This window comes from Scyliorhinus canicula, chromosome 11 (assembly GCF_902713615.1).
Source record: "Scyliorhinus canicula chromosome 11, sScyCan1.1, whole genome shotgun sequence".
Lineage (NCBI taxonomy): Eukaryota > Metazoa > Chordata > Chondrichthyes > Carcharhiniformes > Scyliorhinidae > Scyliorhinus > Scyliorhinus canicula.
This window is the reverse complement of record NC_052156.1, coordinates 143,598,366-143,623,219: the sequence shown is the minus strand read 5'-3', so window position 1 is coordinate 143,623,219 and position 24,854 is coordinate 143,598,366. Positions and strand designations below refer to the sequence as shown.

Here is a 24,854-nt window from a genome sequence, read left to right as displayed (position 1 = left end):
CTTAATTGGGACACTTTTAGGATCTCTTAGTCCTGTCTCCCTGCCCTGTGCTTGGGACTCTGGTGTGCAATGATATTCAGCCTGCTGGACACATGACCTGGGTTTTTGTGACCATTTCCAATTCTGTGCAGGTGTGCAGGGCCTGTCCTTGGCCTGAAGAACGTAAGATGCTGAACTGTGGATGTTCATATAATCCTAGAATCCTACAGTACAGAAGGAGGTCATTCGGCCCATCGAATCTGCATTGCTGCAAAGAGCACCCTACCTAATTTAGGATGGCCATTCCAGTTCAGCTTGCACCTGGTCTGTGCATGCTTGAAAACTCCAACGTCTGGTGGAATTTGCTGTTCCTGACCTCTCCTCCTGACTTCAAGATAAGTTGAATTTATAACCTATTGTAACTTCAAGTCTCTGTTATGTAGTTCGTCTGTTGGTCGTTTGAGGCAATAATCCATATTTATTGTGAATTGAAGCTTTCCTCGATATAAGTTTTCTATCTATTTTGCTGCTTGCTACTTGCATCTTTCACTGGTTTCTCTCCAAATTCACCTGCTCGTCACATGCTAGCCATTATTGCTAATGGTTTTCTCCCTTCAGGTATTATTCTCTTTCCTTTAAATCTGCTACTATCATCCCTCTCAGAAGTTCATGCTACCAGGCTATGCCTGCAACAGGTGGTGAGTGAACCAGAATGATTCAAAGAATGAGGGAATTTAGCTCCTAGGTTAAATTGGGGATGTTGGGTTTGTTCTCTTTGGAGTCAAGGAGATTTGGGGCAAATCTGATTAAGCGTGTACAAAATTATCACTGGCTTGGCTATAGAAGACGAAGAAATATTGTTCCCACTGGTTGATCAGTTCATCATACCAGGAGTATGGGGCACAGATTGGTTTTATGCAAAAGAAAGTGGGGGAATGTGCAGAAGAACTTTTTTATGAAGCGGGTGATAATGCCCTCAAGCTGGCTGCCTAAGAGGGTGGAGGAAGTGGAGAATGATTTCCAACGAACATTGGATGGACACAAAGGAAATAAACTTGCAGGGCTAGGGGATAGAGTGGGTGATGGGATTGACTTGATTGCATGACAGAAAGATGCCATGCACTTGATGAGCCAAATGGTCTCTTTGTATGATCAAATGACTGTGATTCTATGAATTCTAATGAGTAACTCAGCTCCTCATTGCCCAAAGGTTGTCCACCACTGATGAAGCACAAAGTCAGGCATGTAATAGAATACTCCGTTTTCCTGGATGAGTGAAGCACCAACAATACTCCAGAATCTCCATACTGTTCATAACGAGCAGCTTGCTTCATTGGCACACCATCCATTACCTTAAACATTCACACCCTCTATCACCAGTGCACGCCAACTACAAAATGCACTGCAGCAATTTGACAAGGCTCTGTTAATAGCTCCTTCCAAACTGTGAACTCTACTACATGGAAGAACAAGGACATGGCAACATGATCATGGCAACACAATCATTGTAAGTTTCCTCCCAAGGCACCGTCCTAACTTGAAAATGTATTGCTGTTCTTTCCCTATCACTGAGTCAAAATTTTGCAACTCTATTATTAACTGGAAGGTCGGTGTGTTAAGAGCACAAGCTTAGTGTCAATTCAAGAAGGAGGCATATCACCACCTTCTCGGGGACAACTGGGACTTGGCAGTAAATGTTGGCCTTGCCTGTGACAACCATATCCCATGAATTAATTTTTGTTAAAATGTTTTGAAATTAACTTTGGTAGGCTTAAAATAACTCCTTCTAAAGTTTAAACTTGATCAATATTTACTTCATTGCAGTGTTAATGTAAGCATACTTGTGATAATAAAGATTATTATAATATTTTTGCAATGATATGCTTGAAACTGTTTTTTTTACTTTTTAAAATTAGGCTGTTAACATTAGTATTCCATTCTTGAAGATCAGCAATCAAAGGCCAAGGATTAGGATTCAGTGGAATCTCTTTCAGAGAACTCATTGGGCATAGTGAATTTAGTAGTGTCTGGTGCTTTAAAATTCTGTAATTCAATATATCTGTTCAATTTGTCTAATCTAAAAATAGATGTTGAATAATATGTTGTGATTCGTGAGAACTTTCATAAATAAACATGACAAATGACTATTTTCTTCTCTTATTCATGTATTGAAATATATGGAAGTATCTTTTTTGAGCCTGTGCCCAGTTAAAGTAAAAGTGAACATCTAAGGAGAGTCGAGCATATTTGTATGGATTTGCTTGATTTGGGTTGCAAGGTGAAAGTTTTTTCATAACATCACCATAGATTAACATTTCAAATCTGCAGGAAATTTAGGTCAAATATGGTAGGAAGCTGATTCAGCATGTCTGTTTGTCAAAGAGATTAACTTAAGCTAAGTATAAATAACTTATTGTTAGCAGCTGAGTAGCTGAATTTTGCTACAGGAAGTTAAGATTTTAAAATTAATAATTCAGCTAAATGAAGATCAGAAAAAACATCCTAGAGATATATAAAGTTAAAAGTACAAATACTTAGCATAAAATATGTAATAGCAGCTCAGGATAAAGTGTAATACAGTTGATATTTATTTTGCAAAATTATTGTCAGGCCCCAATAGGAAATTGGGTAGATATTTCCAGTTTGGCTCTAATGCTTTACATAAACAAATTATGTAAATATAGTCAGTGTTGTTTCTCAAGGTTCTGAATGGAAAGATTCAAACAGGGCTTCACATTTGCCTGTCTCAAATAGTCATCCAATTTTCTCTGTGGCAAAGCATTCCATGCTCCAGACTCCCCCGCATTCATATTTGTCCTTCCAAAATGGACAACATAGAACATAGAACATAGAACGATACAGCGCAGTACAGGCCCTTCGGCCCTCGATGTTGCACCGACATGGAAAAAAAAAACTAAAGGCCATCTAACCTACACTATGCCATTATCATCCATATGCTTATCCAATAAATTTTTAAATGCCCTCAATGTTGGCGAGTTCACTACTGTTGCAGGTAGGGCATTCCACGGCCTCACCACTCTTTGCGTAAAAAACCCACCTCTGACCTCTGTCCTATATCTATTACCCCTCAATTTAAGGCTATGTCCCCTCGTGCTAGCCACCTCCATCCGCGGGAGAAGGCTCTCGCTATCCACCCTATCTAACCCTCTGATCATTTTGTATGCCTCTATTAAGTCACCTCTTAACCTTCTTCTCTCTAACGAAAACAACCTCAAGTCCATCAGCCTTTCCTCATAAGATTTTCCCTCCATACCAGGCAACATCCTGGTAAATCTCCTCTGCACCCGTTCCAAAGCTTCCACGTCCTTCCTATAATGAGGCGACCAGAACTGTACGCAATACTCCAAATGCGGCCGTACCAGAGTTTGGTACAGCTGCATCATGACCTCATGGCTCCGGAACTCAATCCCTCTACCAATAAAGGCCAACACACCATAGGCCTTCTTCACAACCCTATCAACCTGGGTGGCAACTTTCAGGGATCTATGTACATGGATACCGAGATCCCTCTGCTCATCCACACTACCAAGAATTTTACCATTAGCCAAATATTCCGCATTCCTGTTATTCTTTCCAAAGTGAATCACCTCACACTTCTCCACATTAAACTCCATTTGCCACCTCTCAGCCCAGCTCTGCAGCTTATCTATGTCCCTCTGTAACCTGCAACATCCTTCCGCACTGTCTACAACTCCACCGACTTTAGTGTCGTCTGCAAATTTACTCACCCATCCTTCTGCGCCCTCCTCTAGGTCATTTATAAAAATGACAAACAGCAACGGCCCCAGAACAGATCCTTGTGGTACGCCACTCGTAACTGAACTCCATTCTGAACATTTCCCATCAACTACCACTCTCTGTCTTCTTTCAACTAGCCAATTTCTGATCCACATCTCTAAATCACCCTCAATCCCCAGCCTCCGTATTTTCTGCAATAGCCGACCGTGGGGAACCTTATCAAACGCTTTACTGAAATCCATATACACCACATCAACTGCTCTACCCTCGTCTACCTGTTCAGTCACCTTCTCAAAGAACTCGATAAGGTTTGTGAGGCATGACCTACCCTTCACAAAACCATGCTGACTATCCCTAATCATATTATTCCTATCTAGATGATTATAAATCGTATCTTTTATAATCCTCTCCAAGACTTTACCCACCACAGACGTTAGGCTCACCGGCCTATAGTTACCGGGGTTATCTCTACTCCCCTTCTTGAACAAAGGGACCACATTTGCTATCCTCCAGTCCTCTGGCACTATTCCTGTAGCCAATGATGACCTAAAAATCAAAGCCAAAGGCTCAGCAATCTCTTCCCTGGCTTCCCAGAGAATCCTAGGATAAATCCCATCCGGCCCCGGGGACTTATCTATTTTCACCTTGTCCAGAATTGCCAACACTTCTTCCCTACGCACCTCAATGCCATCTATTCTAATAGCCTGGGTCTCAGCATTCTCCTCCTCAATATTATCCTTTTCTTGAGTGAATACTGACGAAAAGTATTCATTTAGTATCTCGCTTATCTCCTCAGCCTCCACACACAACTTCCCACCACTGTCCTTGACTGGCCCTACTCTTACCCTAGTCATTCTTTTATTCCTGACATACCTATAGAAAGCTTTTGGGTTTTCCTTGATCCTACCTGCCAAAGACTTCTCATGTCCCCTCCTTGCTCGTCTCAGCTCTCTCTTTAGATCCTTCCTCGCTTCCTTGTAACTATCAAGCGCCCCAACTGAAACTTCACGCCTCATCTTCACATAGGCCTCCTTCTTCCTCTTAACAAGAGATTCCACTTCTTTGGTAAACCACGGTTCCCTCGCTCGACCCCTTCCTCCCTGCCTGACTGGTACGTACTTATCAAGAACATGCAATAGCTGTTCCTTGAACAAGCTCCACATATCCAGTGTGCCCAACCCTTGCAGCCTACTTCTCCAACCAACACATCCTAAGTCATGTCTAATGGCATCATAATTGCCCTTCCCCCAGCTATAACTCTTGCTCTGCGGGGTATACTTATCCCTTTCCATCACTAACGTAAAGGTCACCGAATTGTGGTCACTGTCTCCAAAGTGTTCACCTACCTCCAGATCTAACACCTGGCCTGGTTCATTACCCAAAACCAAATCCAAAGTGGCCTCACCTCTTGTTGGCCTGTCAACATATTGTGTCAGAAAACCCTCCTGCACACATTGTACAAAGAACGACCCATCCAATGTACTCGAACTATATCTTTTCCAGTCAATATTAGGAAAGTTAAAGTCTCCCATAACAACTACCCTGTTACTTTCGCTCTTTTCCAGAATCATCTTCGCCATCCTTTCCTCTACATCTCTAGAACTATTAGGTGGCCTATAGAAAACTCCCAACAGGGTGACCTCTCCTTTCCTGTTTCTAACCTCAGCCCATACTACCTCGGAAGAAGAGTCCCCATCTTGCATCCTTTCTACCACCGTAATACTGTCCTTGACTAGCAGCGCCACACCTCCCCCTCTTTTGCCCCCTTCTCTGACCTTACTAAAGCACCTAAACCCCGGAACCTGCAACAACCATTCCTGTCCCTGCTCTATCCATGTCTCTGAAATGGCCACAACATCGAAGTCCCAGGTACCAACCCATGCTGCCAGTTCCCCTACCTTATTTCGTATACTCCTGGCATTGAAATAGACACACTTCAAACCACAGACCTGAACACTGCCGCCCTCCTGTGAAGTCAAAACTGTGCTCCTGACCTCTCTACTCTCAATCTCTCGCACCCCAAAACTACAATCCAGGTTCCCATGCCCCTGCTGAATTAGTTTAAACCCCCCCAAAGAGTACTAACAAATCTCCCCCCCAGGATATTGGGGGACAACCTCACACTTGTCAGGGTTAAACTCCATCTGCCACTTCTCAGCCCAGCTCTGCATCCTATCTATGTTTCTTTGCAGCCGGCAACAGCCCTCCTCACTATCCACAACTCCACCAATCTTCGTATCATCTGCAAATTTACTGACCCACCCTTCAACTCCCTCATCCAAGTCATTAATGAAAATCACAAACAGCAGAGGACCCAGAACTGATCCCTGCGGTACACCACTGGTAACTGGGCTCCAGGCTGAATATTTGCCATCCACCACCACTCTCTGACTTCTATCGGTGAGCCAGTTCGTTATCCAACTGGCCAAATTTCCCACTATCCCATGCCTCCTTACTTTGTTCATAAGCCTACCATGGGAAACCTTATCAAATGCCTTACTAAAATTCATGTACACTACATCCACTGCTTTACCTTCATCCACATGCTTGGTCACCTCCTCAAAGAAGTCAATAAGACTTGTAAGGCAAGACCTACCCCTCACAAATCCGTGCTGACTATCCCTAATCAGGCAGTGTCTTTCCAGATGCTCAGAAATCCTATCCCTCAGTACCCTTTCCAATACTTTGCCTACCACCGAAATAAGACTAACCGGCCTGTAATTCCCAGGGTTATCCCTATTCCCTTTTTTGAACAGGGGCACGACATTCGCCACTCTCCAATCCCCTGACACCACTCCTGTTGACAGTGAGGACAAAAAGATCATTGCCAACGGCTCTGCAATTTCATTTCTTGCTTCCCATAGAATCCTTAAAAAACAAAAGATAGAAATACAAATGTAAACATAATTCAGTGCGTAACACACCCCTCCATCTCCCACTGTTCCCGCCTAAGCTAGACAAAAATAACCTACCTCCCCCTGCCCCACCCTTTATTGAATCTGCTAACCATTTAGTTTTCTCCGAAGAAGTCGATAAACGGCTGCCACCTCCCAATGAACCCTAACATTGATCCTCTCAGGGAGAACTTAATTTTCTCAAGCCTGAGAAACCCAGCCATGTCACTAATCCACACCCCTGATTTTGGGGGCTTCGAGTCCCTCCACGCTAGTATGATCCGTCTCTGGGCTACCAAGGAAGCAAAGGCCAAAACATTGGCCTCTCTCGCCCCCTGGACTACCACGTCTTCTGACACTCCAAAAATTACCACCTCTGGACTCGGCGCCACCTTTATTTCTAGTACCGTAGACATGACATCCGCAAATCCCTGCCAGAATCTCCTGAGCTTGGGACATGCCCAAAACATGTCATAATTTGCGAGCCCTCCTGCACACCTCATACACCTGTCCTCTACCTCAAAAAAACTGCTCATCTGGGCCACCATCATGTGTGCCCGTTGAAACACCTTGAATTGTATCAGGCTGAGCCTGGCACATGATGAGGTCGCGTTGACTCTGCTCAGAGCATCCTCCCATAGCTCCGCCTCTAACTCCTTTCCCAACTCATCTTCCCATTTATGCTTTAACTCAACTATCTAGATTTCTGATACCTTCCCCTCCCCCACTCCCATTCTAGAGACTACCTTGTCCTGTATGCCCTGCAGCTGTAGAAGGTCGAAACCTGACGTTGCACAAAATCCCTCACCTCCAGATAACGAAATGCATTCCCTCCCGGCAATTCAAACTCCTCTTCCAGATCCTCCAAACAGGGAAAACTCCCATCAATAAACAAATCCCCCAGGCTCTCAATCCCTGCTTTCTGCCACCTTGAACCCCCTCCCATCCATCCTTCTCAGAACAAACCGGTGATTACCACAAATTGGAGCCAACACCTCCACTCCCATATGCTTCTGTCACTGCCCACAAACTTTCAGGGCCGCACTGCCACTGGGCTTGTGGAGTACCGGGCTGGCGAGAACGGCAGAGGAGCCGTTACCAGTGCTCATAAACTTGTGCAGTGAGGCCGCCTCCACTTGCTCCCACACTGACCCATCCCCCACTACTCACTTCCTAATCATGGCTATATTTGCCGCCCAGTAGTATTCATAAAATTCGGCAGTGAACCCCCACACTCCCCGGCACCGCTCAAGCACACTTTCTTTACTCGCGGGGTTTTACCCACCCACACAAACCTAGAGATCACCGCATTCACCCGCTTATAAAAGGTCTTTGGTATAAAAAATAGGGAGACACTGGAAAATAAATAAAATCTTGTGAGAACCGTCATTTTTACGGTCTGTACCCTCCCTGCCAGTGACAGCGGAAGCATGTCCCATCTCCTGAAGTCCTCCTTCATTTTCTCAACTAACCGGGCCAAATTTAATTTATGTAGCTGCTCCCATCCCGTGCAACCTGAATACCCAAGTAACGAAAACCCCCTCCCACCACTTTAAATGGCAACTCCCCCAGCCTCCTCTCGTGCCCCCTCGCCTGGATCATAAAAGCCTCGCTCTTACCCATATTCAATGTGTACCCTGAGATCCAGCCAAATTCCTGTAAGATCCACATACTCCCCCCCCCCCCCCCCCCCCCCCCAAAACAAAACAGGTCAGAAATATACAGGAGTAGGTCATCTGCACATCTGCATATAACGAGACCCCGTGCTCCCCCCCCCCCCCCCAGGACTAGCCCCATCCAGTCCTTTGACATTCTCAGCGCCATTGCCAATGGCTCTATAGCCAAGGCAAACAACAGTGGGGAGAGGGGACATCCCAGCCTTGTCCCCCGGTGCAGTCTAAAGTAGTCCGAACTCACCCGGTTCGTTCGCACACGCCACCGGTGCTTGGAAGAGCAACCTAACCCAGTCAATAATGCCCTGCCCAAATCCAAACTGTCCCAGGACCTCCCACAGATAATTCTATTCCACCCGGTCAAAGGTCTTCTCCGCATCCACAGTGACCTCCGCCTCCCTCCCCTCGGAGGGCATCATGATTACATTCAAGAGCCGTCTAACATTGGCCGTTAGCTGCCTGCCTTTGACAAACCCCGTCTGGTCTTCCTACATCACCCCCGGACCTCCATCCTCTATCCTCAAGACCAGAATTTTGGCCAACAATTTGGTGTCGACATTCAGTAGGGAGATTGGTCTGTATGACCAACATTGCTCTGGATCCTTCTCCCGCTTCAGGATCAATTAGATCAAAGCCTGTGACATTGTTGGTGGGCAAACACCCTGCTGCCTTGCCTCATTAAATGCCCTCATCAGCAGCAGGCCCAAGATCCCAGAAAACGTCTTGTAAAATCCACTGGGTAGCCATCCGGTCCTGGTGCCTTACCCGACTGCATGACATCCAATCCCTCTACTACTTTTACAATCCCGATCGGGGCGCCAAACCCTCCACCAACCCTTCCTCCATCTTCGGAAACTTCAACCCTTCCAAAAGCTGCCTCAGCCCCTCCACCCCAGCTGGGGGTTCCGACACATACAGCCGACTGTAAAACTCCTTGAATACCCCGTTCACCCCCGCTGGGTCCAAGACTGTGTTCTCCCCTCTGTCCTTCACTCTTCCTATCTCCCTGGCCGCCTCCCTTTTCCTGAACTGGTGTGCTAGCATCCTACTGGCCTTCTCACCATACTCCTATATCACCCCTCTCGCCTTCCTCAAATGCCCCACTGCCTTCCCTGTGGATATCAGACCAAACTCCATCTGCAGCTTCTGCCGCTCCTTCAACAACCCCGCCTCTGGGGCTTCAGAATACTTTCTGTCCACCTGGAGTATCTCCCTAACCAGCCTATCCATCTTTGCCCGTTCCACCTTCTCCCTCTGAACCCATATCAAAATTATCTCCCCCCTAACCACTGCCTTCAGCGCCTCCCACACCGTTGCTGCCACCCCACTCTGCTGATCAGCCATGACCCTTCTTAGGCCAGGCTCCAGCCCGCGTCCCACTCTCGGGTGTCCACCGTCATTGATCTCCAATTTGTCACCAAGTGCCAGTCCCTGCCCTGTCAGCAGAACAATTCCCCCCTCCCTCCCCCCCATAGCAATCCCAACCCCCCCTCAACACACTGATCACCTGCTTTCCCCCCCCACTGCGCTTCCGTGAACTAGTCCGCCCAGCTAGCCTGGTAGCTCCCGCCCATGGCGGCAAGCATCTTACTCCCCACTGATCATTATGCAGGTTGCTGCATAAGATAAAGATGCATGGCATTAAGGGTAAAGTAGTAGCATGGATAGAGGATTGGTTAATTAATAGAAAGCAAAGAGTTGGGATAAATGGGTGTTTCTCTGGTTGGCAATCAGTAGCTAGCGGTGTCCCTCAGGGATCCGTGTTGGGCCCACAATTGTTCACAATTTACATTGATGATTTGGAGTTGGGGACCAAGGGCAATGTGTCCAAGTTTGCAGATGACACTAAGATGAGTGGTAAAGCGAAAAGTGCAGAGGATACTGGAAGTCTGCAGAGGGATTTGGATAGGTTAAGTGAATGGGCTCGGGTCTGGCAGATGGAATACAATGTTGACAAATGTGAGGTTATCCATTTTGGTAGGAATAACAGCAAACGGGATTATTATTTAAACGATAAAATATTAAAGCATGCCGCTGTTCAGAGAGACTTGGGTGTGCTAGTGCATGAGTCACAGAAGGTTGGTTTACAAGTGCAACAGGTGATTAAGAAGGCAAATGGAATTTTGTCCTTCATTGCTAGAGGGATGGAGTTTAAGACTAGGGAGGTTATGTTGCAATTGTATAAGGTGTTAGTGCGGCCACACCTGGAGTATTGTGTTCAGTTTTGGTCTCCTTACTTGAGAAAGGACGTACTGGCGCTGGAGGGTGTGCAGAGGAGATTCACTAGGTTAATCCCAGAGTTGAAGGGGTTGGATTATGAGGAGAGGTTGAGTAGACTGGGACTGTACTCGTTGGAATTTAGAAGGATGAGGGGGATCTTATAGAAACATTTAAAATTATGAAGGGAATAGATAGGATAGATGCGGGCAGGTTGTTTCCACTGGCGGGTGACAGCAGAACTAGGGGGCATAGCCTCAAAATAAGGGGAAGTAGATTTAGGACTGAGTTTAGGAGGAACTTCTTCACCCAAAGGGTTGTGAATCTATGGAATTCCTTGCCCAGTGAAGCAGTTGAGGCTCCTTCATTACATGTTTTTAAGGTAAAGATAGATAGTTTTTTGAAGAATAAAGGGATTAAGGGTTATGGTGTTCGGGCCGGAAAGTGGAGCTGAGTCCACAAAAGATCAGCCATGATCTAATTGAATGGCGGAGCAGGCTCGAGGGGCCAGATGGCCTACTCCTGCTCCTAGTTCTTATGTTCTTATGATCTCGTTCCCCCCCTCCCCCGCCGCGCTCGAATATACATATGCAGAATATAGCAATCCCCAACAAACACAAAGAAAGAATTCCACTCACCATCCCCCATTAAGAGCAAAGTTAATCCGCAAACAAAACTGAGCAACAGCCCAAACATCGGTACAAAACCAAAACATACAAAACCCAAAGAGAAAATAAATTTAGCAGCTTAGGTACAGAATTACTCGCCCCCAAGTTCAATGTCCTCCATCACCTGCCAGTCCTCTGTCCTTAACAAAGTTCATCACCTCATCCAGCGATCTGAAATAAAGTTCTTGACCCTCGTAAGTGACCCACAAACGAGTTGGATACAACATGCCAAACTTCACCACCTTCTTGAAGAGGGCCAATTTAACTTTATTGACGCTTGCCTTTCTTTTGGCCAGTTCTGCACCCAAGTCCTGGTAAATGCGCAGCTTGTTAAATTCCCATTTGCAGCTCCTCGTCTGCCTGACCCACCTCCAGATCTGTTCCTTGTCCAGGAACCGGTGCATTCGTACCACCATCGCCCTTCGGCTGCTCTTTCATCCGCGGCTTCCTCATAAGCGTTCTGTGTGCCCTGTCCACCTCCAAGGGCCGAGAAAACGCCCCTTCCCCCAGCAGCTTCTCAAACATACACGCCCCTGCATCCGATCCCTCGCTGCCCTCCGAGAGGCTAACGGTCCTCAGGTTCTGCCTGCGTGACCTGTTCTCCAGATACTCTACCTTCTCTTGCCGCCTTTTCTGGTGGTCCCTCATCATCCCCATCTCCGTCGCCATCATGGTTAGCTTGTCCTCTTGCTCAGCCACTGCCTGTTCCACCTTCTGGCTCGCCTGGCCTTGGGCTTCCAATCTTTGCTCCACCTGGTCAATCCCCGTCTTAATCGGGTCCTGGTACTCTTGTCTTTGCTCTGCAAAGCTCTCCTGAAGGAATTCCACCAGCAGCTCATTGACCACTGGTCCGGCAATCCAAGTCTCTGAGCCTCCGCCATGTTTTTCTGTGCTGCAGACTCCACTCCCTTCTTTGCCCAACGATCTCTCCTTTTCAGACCACTTCTGGTACATGAATCCATACACTGGTGGAGAATTCTTCTCCTCTACCTCACCAATCTCCTGTTTTGCCGATCAAATCCCCCATAAGTTGGGGGAAAAGGTCTCAAAGGTCCACCACGAGCTGGAGCTACCAAATACGCGACCACTCATGGTCGCTACCGGAGTCAGCATCAATTTTGTTAATCAGCCATTTTGATAACTTGTCAATCATTTTCTGAAATCTATATCAACAATGTCCAACACGTTCCCCTCATCAACCTTCTGTTACTTCACCAAAAATGTAAATTAGATTAATCAAACACTATCTGCATTTTACACAACCATGCTGACTCTCCTTGATTAATTCAAACCTCTCCAAGTGCCTGTTGCTTTTTTCTCAGATGGTGGAAATCTACACAGTATCTTCATACTCTGCCAATACATTAATTTTTGCATCCTTGAAGAGTCTTATCTTCAAACTTTTATTTTATTTGGGGCATTCTTATAAAAAGAAACTGTATGTTTTCTTTTATATTAACCACAAATCTTTTTGTCCTTCTAATCCCCCATTTAACTCTCATTGTAGTTTGAATATAACTCTATTTTATTTAATATATTAAATCTGAATTTTAATATACTTTTGATCTTTTTCCGCAAACACTTCAATTGATGACTTCCTTTTCACCTGATGGAAAGCATGCAAAATAACTATATTCCTCTCGCATTGCATATTTAAAGGTTCTACTTTGCTTATTGCCATCTTGTTGCTGAGATTTTTTACCTGTTATTTTGAGTCTGGTCATTTCTTGTCTCTCAAAGACTTTCTGTTTTTGAACCCAACAGCTTAATTTGAACCTCTTTGTTGCTCTCTCCTGTTTTCACAATGAACCTAATTCTGCTGGAAATGCCATTTCCCAGATCTAATTTTATCCTATATTTGTCCTACTTCACTTCTTGGAAGTAAATGAAACTTTTTCAAAGGTATAAATATTTGTGGATGCTGGAAATTGCAGATGAAAACTGAAAATAGTGGAAAAGGGCAGGAGGTCTGGCAGAATCTGTGGCCAAAGAAACAATTAATATTTCAGTTTGTTGACTTTCTTTCAGAACCTATTAAACTTTTTCACATATTATCTTTCTGATGCCTTGCATGTTTTGACTGGCATCACCTTTGTATATTGGCACTTTTAACCTGAAGAGTCTGCAGGGAGAGGGGTTCAGCAGATGGTATTCTATGCCGTGTGACATTTACCTGTTCTCCAATGCTTCTATCTCTATTTTTGTCAGCACTACATACAGGGCTTTCTGCCTATTTTAGTTCTGCTGTAGGTATCTAAAGTGAAATGTGAACCTTTTAGGTAGTCTTCTGTCTTCTGTGAGTTGCTGTTTTTATTTGTAATTTTCGCTTTACGTTTTTCATTTTTATGTACGTTAATTACATTAATTGATTGCTTCCTTTTGTCGTTTTCTGGCAAATACCGACGGAGGAAGAGCTTCATCTTTCTCCGGTAGTATGATACTGCAAGGCAAAATAATTATTAATTACCTAAGATTTTCAGATGTTGTTTAATTCCCATATGCCTTTGTGAAATATTGAAGGGCCTGTGTTGTCTTACATATGAAATCAGGCACTTGAGATTGTGTTTGTAACAATGGTGCATATCTCAGTCCAAAATAAGACGGCTGCCCACAATTTGCTAAAAATGACACAATGAAATATTTGCAGCAGGGCAGGGAGGGAACTGATATAAAATGGTTGATTTCATTGGTTAAGATCGAGGTCAGAAGAAATCATAAATTTAGCAAGCTGTTCATCTAATTCAGTTCTCAAGCTAGCACTTGTATTGCTGTGTATAATTGCTCCATCTGGTATGACATAAATCGTCGGTTGGTACAGCCTTGAAAGCTACCCCTACTGTGAAAAAAGTGGTACTGTACTTCCTGTTTTCATAAACGGTCATGTGCATATTTTAGTGAAGCCTGATTCCTCTGGAGCTTTCGCTCTTTTTTTCTCTCTCTCTCTCTCTTTTCCGAAGCAGTAAATTGCAGTACGTGCAGAAGCATTTGAAACCTGTGGCCTCCTCCTATTTCAGCCAAAATATCTAAATACTGAAGTTAGGTATTTAAAGAGAAACTATAGGTGCTCGGCTCTGAACGTTTTCTAATTTTTCCAGAAACGAAGCAGAAGATTGAGCTGCTGATGTCAGTTAACTCTGGGAAGTCGTCCTCTTCAGAAAGGTACAGCAAACATGCATTGCACCCAGCATCGATGCTAAAAACAGACAGTGAGAAATCTGAAAGAAGGAGGGAGGGGAGCAGAAGGGGCTGCCAATGTTCAAACGTCAGCGAAGAAAGCTTCACTGCATTGGTTAACATATTTTTCAGAATCTGTTCTAATTCTGAAGTCTTGTTGCTTTGCTGAGGTTAGCTGAGGTTTATTGATTTCTCTTTCCTACGTATTTTGCTCAATAGATCCATAACATGAACCAAATAGCGACAATTAACGTGCAGTGTCAGTGTACTATTTTAGAGTTTTTTTCCTCCTTCCCTGTTGTGACAAATACTAAATGTAGAGCATCTCATTTATTATTTTAACCCTTCTTAGATCCATGTTTAGGTGCTGATTCTAAGAAAGCATAGGACCTGAAATCATTAACCCAAGGATTAGTCAGCCACCTTCTGTGAGGCAGACATGCTGCTGCTTCATGTTTCACTCCTATTCAGCAGATGCAGTAATGTTTCATGACTGCAGGTTAGGTTAATTGACTTGTAGTATTTATCAAACAGTATTATATCTGGCAATCCAAAATAAGTATTGATTGAAATAATTAATTGCAGTGAGTTGGAAAAGTCCATTTAATGTTACTGATCTACTAGCCCTTCAACTTTCTAATTGTACCTCCTTGCACCAGTAATTAACTGCTTCCAAATGGAAGTTGAATCATCATGGAAAGTAATGTCAAAATTGGTAAAGTACATGTCTGCTATTCAGTCAGCCATGACTACTAGTCTTCAGTTCTGTACCTAATTAGTTAGTTACATTTTAGGAATTTTTTGCTGAAGAGGTGTTCAGCATATCAGCACATTTCAACATCATTACTAGCCATTAGGTAAAAGACACATCTATACAACTCGCAGAAGAGTTGCTTTAACAAGTTGGAGAGGCACAGACTGGGTATCATATAGCAACTCGTTTGTGAAAAAAGTACCTGTGTTACATTTTACTTCAAGAGTGCTGCAACAAATGTGAGATTGAAATGCAAATTGAAATTAAGTAAAGGAGAATCCATCAATTTCCACCTATAGTTGAAAAGCTCACTTTGTCTTTTTGGCCAGCATGGTTATATGCACAGAAAATAGTTGACTTCACTTTAAAGGTTCTCCAAATTCGTTGTTTAATAAAATAATTTAAATGGCTTATTTTACGTTGCTACGAGTTAAGTTGATAGTTATGGCCATCAAGAGTAACTAAAGTTGGCTTTGGACAAAGCATTTTCATGATTTATTGTTGAGTCTCTCTGAAAATTACTGTGTTAAAAAAATATGTATGTATAAACTGTCCTTCCCTCTTCAGATAGAGGGGTTCATGTTTTGAAAGAGAGAACTATTTGGCTAACATTTTCACATATGCAAGCTTTTTTATATATTGCTAGCAGAACTCCTATGACATTGTTTACAATGGGGTATAGCATATATTGTTTTATAGCAAGATAAGTTACCAACAAAGTGTGACTGGACAACTGTTACAGCAAATAAGTACGGCTCTTCTGCTAAATGCTTTATTGAAAACTTCTGATATATTGGGGGAAGTATGTCCACATCTATACCGAGAGAGATTATCATCTGTCTAGCTGTTTCCATTGTAAAGCAAACCCATTCTATTCAATCTCTTGTACCCTGTCATAATTTTTTCAGCATTTTGCCATTTCAGGCGATGTGACAGATATTCTTCTGTTGGATGATGTAACAAGTTAAGCATTTTTGATGCCGATATTACAATAATGCAGTGCAAAACTTCATATTGATCTGAAGTTTATGCATATTTATAAGCTTATTCAATTTAATTCCCCATTCCCACCTTCTGCTTTAGGTACAAATTCATGCTGCAGAATTGTTCTGACACAGGTCTGGTATCTCGTCCAAGTGGCCATTCTTTATGTCTGAACCCAGACTGTGTTGATACAGTTTTTGACAGGCACCACAACCAATTTCAGTCCTGTGCTCATTTGACATCCAGATGCATGCTTTTCAGCAGGGATCACTTATAGCAATCGAGCCCAGGAGTTGTGCTGAGGTTCTTTTTTTCTGCCCCCGCCAATGCTTCTTTAACTGGGAGTTGCTGGGCTACTTGAAATGCCATCATCACTGCAGTGGCCATCATGGTGTTCGAATAAATTTTATGATTGTAATGTATATGTATTATGATCAGGCCGCTGAAACATATTAGCCACTCAGCACAATATTAGCTAGTGGCTAACATGTGGATCATTAGTAATGCCAACAGCATGGTGTTTGCACCATTTCCAGCAGAGGTAGATTTGGGACCTACTTCCTCGCCCCAACTGTAGTATAAATCATGGCACTTTTCAGTGGATCAGGCAATGGCTGCCAAGGACCTGCCTTCAGGCAGAGAACTCAAGAAAAAGAATATTAGCTTGAGAGGATGTCAAGAGGATACATAGACAAGCATCCCAAAATGTGTTAAGGAAGATAAATTCAGGAAGCTGGACCTTTTGTCTTTCGGAAAGGTGAGACTTGAAGGAAAGGAATTGAGGTTTAGGGCTTGATGCAGTTGATCTGGGTAAATTATGTGGTAAATTATGTGGCAAAGTTATACTTAGGAAAATAGACATGTTTTCTACGCATTATTAGAATTTTAGAATAAATTATTAGAGAAAGCTACAAATGATATAAATAAGAGAAATAAATATCCTTCTGGAAAGATGAGGAAGGATTGAAAGATGATTGAATGACGGGTTGAAATCAGTGGAAAAGGTACAGGCTTTATCTTAATGGTTTTTTTCCTATTTATATTCTAAACTAACTAGGATTTTATTACAGTTGGTGTTATACTTTAAAATCTATGGATTTAAAGCTTTTTTATTCACGGTGGAAAGCATTTGTACCTTGCAAAGAATGAGGTGTGTGCATTTCAGTACATTTCAATAAGGTATGCATCTTTTCTCTGGCGGGTCCTTGTGAAATTGAGTAAATAAAGTAAATGAAAAGATAACATTTTTCAAAAACTGCAGATTGCTGCCCTTGCAATTAATTCCAGAAAAAACAAATTGTGAATTGCTTAATGCTCGTTATGTGCCAAGATTGCGATTTCCCCAATGCGAAATCCACAATATATGGAATAAGGTTATTATAGATAAAAATTGTTGCGTACAACTTACCCGTTTGGAAATTTGCAAAAATGTTTGTTTTGCAAATATGAATGTTCAGTCTTGAAAAATTGGATCAAGTAAAGCACTGATGCATGTAACTGCACAGGATAGCAATGCCATTCATATTTATTCAGAAAAAGATGTGTGTATGTTCTAGAAATTCAATTGGAAGATTTTGGCGTTAAATGAACTAGATAGGTATGCCATGAGATAACGTGTGTGTTAACTCTGAAAGTAAATATCTGTCGATTGGCAGTTGCTGCTAAATCCTTGACTTATGCTTTTGGAGAAATGTTGGAAAAACAAGCAGGATAGCTGCAAAACATTTCAGGCTGACATTTCTCCTCAGTTAAGCTGTTGTTTGAGCATAGGTTACCCAAAATTGTCCAAACCAGTATATACACATTACTTCAGAAGCTGGCTATGTCTCCAACACTGGCCACATCCCCAAACTTGAATTAATCGTTGTAGTGCGTTTACGCTAATTGCTTATGCTTGTAGGCCTCAATACCAGAGCTCCTGTATCTCTTCCCCAGTCCTCTGAACTGGGCCTTTTTGAAAAAACGAGTGCACCTGCTCTGGGAGTCCTTGTTCATAGTGCAGGGCAGGGGAAACCAATCATGCCCCCCTTTTTACAGCACTAGCCCTGCTCTGTTAAATCTTCGTTCACTAACACATTGAAAAGCTTTGGAACGTTTAAATTGTTTTTCAGTGTGTTACTGAATGAGTGTAAGCGAGGTAACTGGATAGGATGCCAGGTGGATAGGTGGCAGGTGGGTAGGGTAGTCAGTTCTGGTTTTGGGGGATGAAAGTCTGAAGGTTAGAGGGGAGGTGGAGATTCGGATTGGAGGCAGAGGGACAGGGGTGTTGGGGGTCAGTTGTATAGTTAGCCAGGAGATATGTGGGATTTACTTAGTCTAGTATTTCCTGGGTAACTCAGGTGAGTTGGAACCCTCTAAAGTCTCTGACTCTAACTCAACATTATCACTATCCTTGAGACGTAACTCGTAGCATTTGTGCCTTCCACACCTTCAGGCAGGCCAGCGATACGCTTGTTCTGCCTTCTAGATCTGTTCTTCTGCTCCTCTTCAAGCTTTTAGTGACTTGCAAAGGTTCCCCAGGAGCTCCACCTCTGCCTCCCATGCCACCACCCGATCATGATGGTCAGACATCACCCTCTACATCTCCCGGATCTGGGACCCCTGTGCCTCCAAGCACTTCTCAACTCTCCATTGAGCTTTTCTAGGGTGCAACAGCTCCTTCGCTGACCTTCAATTGGGCATCCTGCATCTCCTATCGTTGTTGGCAGAACTCCTCTCTGATGAACGCCATCAGCTGCTCCATCTGGAGTTTTCCAACATATGAGAACCCTTCGCCCTCCGCCATCTTTCCAATTGTTGCTGCGCCACAGATCTCTTCCAGTTCCTTGGCCAGATCTTTAAGTCCCGAAAGACATGCTTGTTAGGTGAATTAGACATTCTGAATTCTCCCTCAGTGAACCTGAATAGGTGCCGTAGTGTGGCGACTGGGGGATTTTAACAGTAACTTCATTGCAGTGTTAATGTAAGCCTACTTGTGACACTAATACAGATTATTATTATAACCACCTTCTGCCAGGTCTGATAACCAGCAGACATGCCACTCCTGGGGGGAGCTTCTCCACCCCTTCGGCTACACTTTTCCATCAAAATGCCCCCCGTTTTCAGGAAAAAAAGCTCAAATCCACGCCTTCGAGCTGGAGCTGCCCTGTGTGCGACCAGTCACTCCATGGCTACCACTAGAAGTCCGACTTGCCCTAGTTCTAGTGGTGCATCCAGTCCATGCTTCTTTTCTTCCCCACAACTGGTATACCCAGCCCGTCGAGGAACCGTTTGATCTTGTTTCCCTCCGGGGGCTCGGAGTTGTACTGCTCTCGGATGTAAGTCACAAAGACCTCATTGATCTTGTGTGCTGCGACTAACTTGCCGCTCCTGCCTTTTACCTGTGCTATTTCCCTTGTGGCATCCTGCTTTCTCAGCTGGTGAGCCAGTCGGCAGCTGGCCTTGTCCCCATGCTCTGAGGAGATCCCCTGGTTTACTGCCTTTCTGGTGGAGAGCAGGTCCAGTTCCATTTGTAATTTTTTTTCTCTCCAGTAGTTCCACGGTTGCTGCTGCCTAGCTGCCCTCTCTTTCCTGTCCCTGAATCCTCCATATGCTATTATTTCCCCTCTTATCACCACCTTCAGTGGCCTCCCAGAATGTGGAGGGTGAGACCTCTCTGGTTCTGGTTGCAGGATATGTACCCATGGATGGCTTGTGACAGAACGCTTCATCGGCAATGAAGGCTGTGTCCAACCTTCCTGGCCTGTCTCCAACTTTATCTACACAATGTGGTGTGCCAGGTCTATGTCAGGGATCTCCGTCATGGTCTTTTTGATAAAGTCTGCTTTGTTCCAGTTAGGGGTGTATATGTTCACCAGCATCACCGGTGCCCCGTCTAGGACACTGCTGACCATTACACACTGTCCGTCACCATGTTCGTCATGGTAAATGTTGTCATGTTACAAAACAGTTTCCCTCGCCCTCGTCCCATAGCATGCTGGTAGGTCTGTCCCACCCAACTCTTTCTTACCCTCAGTTGATCCTTCTCCCTCAGGTGTGTCTCTAGAAGGAAGGTTATTTCAGATGGGTGAAGACTCTGGACCTTTTCACTTGGCCGGTGAGTCCCCTGACATTCCAGATGAGCAGGGCAGCAGGGTAGCATGGTGGTTAGCATAAATGCTTCACAGCTCCAGGGTCCCAGGTTCAATTCCCGGCTGGGTCACTGTCTGTGTGGAGTCTGCACGTCCTCCCCCTGTGTGCGTGGGTTTCCTCCGGGTGCTCCGGTTTCCTCCCACAGTCCAAAGATGTGTGGGTTAGGTGGATTGGCCATGCTAAATTGCCCGTAGTGTCCTAATAAAAGTAAGGTTAAGGGGGGGGGTTGTTGGGTTACGGGTATAGGGTGGATACGTGGGTTTGAGTAGGGTGATCATGGCTCGGCACAACATTGAGGGCCGAAGGGCCTGTTCTGTGCTGTACTGTTCTATGTTCTATGACTACCCTGATTGGGGGAGGGGAGGGTTCTGTCCCACCCCTCCTGCGGGGTCAGTAATATGTGGACGTGCTGGGGTTTCCCTTTGTTTGGGGCCATGCAAGATCTTTGTTCCAGCAGTCCCTATGCATAACCTGTTGGAACCAGCATTCGACTCTCTCTCTCTCTCTCTCTCTCTCTCTCTCTCTCTCTCTCTCTCTCTCTCTCTCTCTCTCTCCTCTCTCTCTCTCTCTCTCTCTCCCCCCCCCCCCCCATTCCCCCTCACCACCACCACCACCTAACCCCCAATTTCCCTCCTCTGAGCCCCTCTACCTTTGCTGTCCCTCATCCTCCTGTGGTACTTCCTCCACCTTCTCATCCCCCCCCCCCCACCTCACCCCTCCCTTATCCTTTCCTCCCCCTTCCCTCTGACCTAGTGCTGTGCACCGTCCCCCTTCTGCCAGGCACTCCATCCCTTTTGGGAGTTGGGCTGCGGCCCTCCCTCCCCTCTTACTTCCCTGTACCAGCATGTTCACCGGTGTGGTTCCCCCCCCATCCGTCTTGGTGCCCCTTTGCTCCTCCCCACCACCCAAAAAAAAAAAACCAAGACGTGCAGTTTTTAAGGAAACGGAGGAAACACCATCATCAACAATGGTCCATACGTGTTCAGTATTGTTTCCCCAGCCCATTCTTGCGGATAAACCCCTCTGCTTTTTCTGGTATGGTGAAGTAGTGTTCCCTATTTCCATAAGTCACCCAGAGTCTTGCTGGGTACAGCATCCCGAACTGCACCTTGCTTCTGAACAAAGCTGCCTTGGCTCCATTGAACTTAGCCCGGTGTTTGGCCAGGTCAGCCCCAATGTCTTGGTATATTCGGATTGTATGCTTTCCCATTTGCAGGACACGTGTTCCTTGCCCAGTTCAAGATCCACTCCTTGTCCTGGAATCGGTGGAGCATGGCGATAATCACCCACGGTGGTTCTCCTGCCTTGGGCCTCTGCTGGAGCGATCTGTGGGCTCTGAGAACTTCAGGGGGCTTGGGGAAATTTTCTCCCCCGACCAGCTTTCCCAACATCTGTGCCACGTAGTCCGTTGGGTTTCTACCCTCTGGGCCTTCTGGCAGCCCAACGATTCTTGAATTCTGGTGGCGAGACCTGTTCTCCAGGTCTTCCACTTTTCTCTTGAGTGCTCCCTGGGTCGCCACCAACCTTGCCACCTCTGTCTGCCACCCCTGATTCGGGCGAGGTGATCCGATCACTCTGGTCGGTGGCCACTCATTCTCACATCATTGCCTCCTGCGTCTCCAATTGACGTTTCATCCTCTCCTTGAAGGGGCCAAGGCATCTGCTACTGCCGACTTTACAGTTGCCATGAGGTCCTCCTTAATGGAGTCCCTAGGTCTTAGGAGCTGTTGTGTCAGGATGTTTCAGGGTGAGGGGAGGGGTTTCGCTTAGCGACCAATTTTTAGGTCAAAAGGACTGAGGTTGGAGTCTCTGGGGGGGTGAGAGCCACCTCTCATGTGACTGCTCAGTACTTCCCTGCCACCGGAAGTCACTTAAGTGTAATTTTAATGTTAAATCCCATGATGTACAGCAAATACAGTAGGCAAAATGTATCCGGTTGAAAGTGATGACCAAGAGTTTTGCAGTATTAGTACGGAGATGGAGGTTGGTTGTTGTTCAGAGTTTTAAAGGCAGTGTTGGCAATGCTAACCTTATTGGACACTGGAGATGGGTGAGATCTTGGGCTTTGGCAAGGGTGATGGTTGTGGAGTTTTTCAGCACAGGCAGCAGTACTTGGAAATTGTAACGTTGGGCCAGAGTGCTCCTGGGATTTAGCAGCACTGTGATTGGGGCATCATATGATTTGGAAGAACTGGCTGGTGGAGTGTATGTATTATTTCACAAAGGGATTCTTAGTGTCTGTTGGAACTGAGGGTGCCTGAAAAGGACTTGCCTGATAAATTGCTCTCCAAACTGAAGTAGGAAAGCTGTAAGTGCATCAATATTGAAGGAAATTGTTGCTTACTGTCAGGAAACCAGATAAATTCAGATTAATTTACGAAGTTTAATTTTTTAAAATAAGCATAACTATTGGTTGTTATTTCTATTAGTGAGCCAGCGCAATCACAATTTCTACTTGAAAGCTGTGATTAACTGATCGATTTTGATGGCATGCTGTTTAGCCTATGTGCATATTAATAGCAAAGTGACACCATTCTCTCTACCTTCAAAATTTTTACTTCATTTGACCTTAATTCTTAAGTTCATGTAGATTTTTAAAAAGATTTTCCGCAGCTGTATTATATTTTAGAAAGGTTGCAATTATGGTATTGTTATAATTCATACTTTGAACAACCTACCATTTCAGACCTCTGTCCACTGTTATTCTGTACAACCACTATGATTTTTTCCCCCCAGAACAGCTCCAAAGGTTACTTCAGAAATTGCTATTTGTGACTGATGGGTATGCTGATCTAAAAGTGCTTGTTCCTGATGGGGTAGCAACCCAGCATTAATTGCCCTTGAACTGAGTGGCATTTCAGAGGGCATTTAAGAGTCAACCATGTTGCTGTGGGCCAAGAGTCACATGTAGGCTAGACTAGGTAAGGATGGTACATTTCCTTCCCGAAAACACATTAATGAACCACATGTTTTTTTTAATGACAATTGACAAGGGTTCCATGGTCATCAATAGAATTTTAATTCCAGATTTCTTTTCTCATTGAATTCAAATTTCACCATCTGCCGTGGTGGGATTCAAACCTGGGTCCCCAAAGCATTACTCTGGGTCTCTGGATTACTCGCCCAGTGAAAATATCACAGGTTACCTGTGTCATCATCAAAGCAGTTCCAGGGAGAGAAAGGGCCCCACAACTAATGATCCCCAAAAGCAGGAAACGGAAGAAAGTCTCAATTTTTAAAAAATCTTGCTAGTTTCTCTCATCCTCCAATTTCTCCTCCTTTTTAAGTCACCCTTTGCCGGTTTGCAATTTTATGACCCACCCCCCCTCACTCATCTTCACAGCATTGTATGTATTTTCTTTCAATTTGATACTATCATTAACCTCCTTAGTTAGCCACAGACGGTGGCACGGTAGTACAGTGGTTAGCACTGTTGCTACACAGCTCCAGGGTCCCAGGTTCGTCCCCGGCTTGGGTCACTGTCTGTGCGTAGTCTGCCCATTCTCCCCATGTCTGTGTGGATTTCCTCCGGGTGCTCCGGTTTTCTCCCACAGTCCAAAGATATGCAGGTTAGGTGGATTGGCCATGCTAAATTGTCCTTGGTGTCCAAAAACGTTAGGTGGGGTTACTGGGTTATGGGGTTAGGGTTGAGGTGTGGGCTTAAGTAGGGTGCTCTTTCCCAAGGGCCGTGGCAGACTCGATGGGCCGAATGGCCTCCTGCATTGTAAATTCGATGGTCAATGGAATATATCAACAGTCTGTCTCACCTCAAGATCTGAAAGAGCTAAAATTGATCTAGATTTATGTTAACACATAGATGTCTCTAGCCTCAATTCAATAAACTGTCTTGACTGCCATAACTCTATTAGAGTCAGGTGGTCCAGAACCATTGCATATTGATCGACCCCCATGCTCACCACCTTCCGTACGTTTGTACTGTTATTAAGACCATTTTCTTCCATATTTGCAGTGTTACTCTGCCTCTCTCCTGTCTATCATAGACTGCCTACAGTGCAGAAGGAGGCCCTCTGCCCCATCGAGTCTGCACCGACTCTCTGAAAGAGCATCCCACCCAGGGCCACTTCCCCACCTAATCTTTGGACAATTGGGGCAATTCAGCATGGCCAATCCACCTAACCTGCGCATCTTTCCATGGTGGGAGGTAACCGCCGCAGCACCCGGAGGAAACTGACGCAGACACGGGGAGGATGGGCTGACTCCACGCAGACAGTCACCCAAGGTCAGAATCAAGCCCGGATCCCTGGTACTGTGAGGCAGCAGTGCTAAACACTGTGCCAACGTGCTGCCCATGCCACTATGCCATCTCGCTGTATCACTAACACTGTGTTGTCTTCACCTTGAGGTCTGACCTCTAATGTACTAATGATCACTATGTCAACCCGACAGTATCTTTAGCTTATCTGGAATGTTGTTGTCTGTGCCGTGTTACCCACTAAATTCTGTAACTCTATTATCACCTTTCTCTCCAATCTCTATAGGCTCATAATTGCTCAGCAGGTTAATTTTATAATTCTTGCCTCTGTAGTTGTGCTCTACCCATAATTATTTTAAATGTTTCAATTAGAGCACTTCTTAACCACCATCTCCAGGGATTACAACC

At 44.8% G+C, this 24,854-nt stretch overlaps 1 protein-coding gene across 9 annotated transcripts in view; it reads left to right on the top strand.

Moving 5' to 3' along the window:
• The window catches only part of srpk2 (SRSF protein kinase 2), a 291,904-nt gene that overhangs the window by 113,134 nt on the left and 153,916 nt on the right, over window positions 1-24,854 (top strand). For 2 of the 9 annotated variants that reach the window (XM_038811605.1, XM_038811606.1), the window contains one exon: window positions 14,286-14,349. The exons of 4 other annotated variants lie outside the window; for them this stretch is intronic. In XM_038811605.1, the coding sequence (XP_038667533.1) occupies window positions 14,312-14,349 (38 nt within the window). In that variant the 5' untranslated portion in view covers window positions 14,286-14,311. Of the gene's footprint in view, window positions 1-131; window positions 1,487-14,101; window positions 14,160-14,285; window positions 14,350-24,854 lie in introns of those variants that run through there. 3 more of the 9 variants (XM_038811604.1, XM_038811610.1, XM_038811603.1) reach the window with 3 other exon arrangements.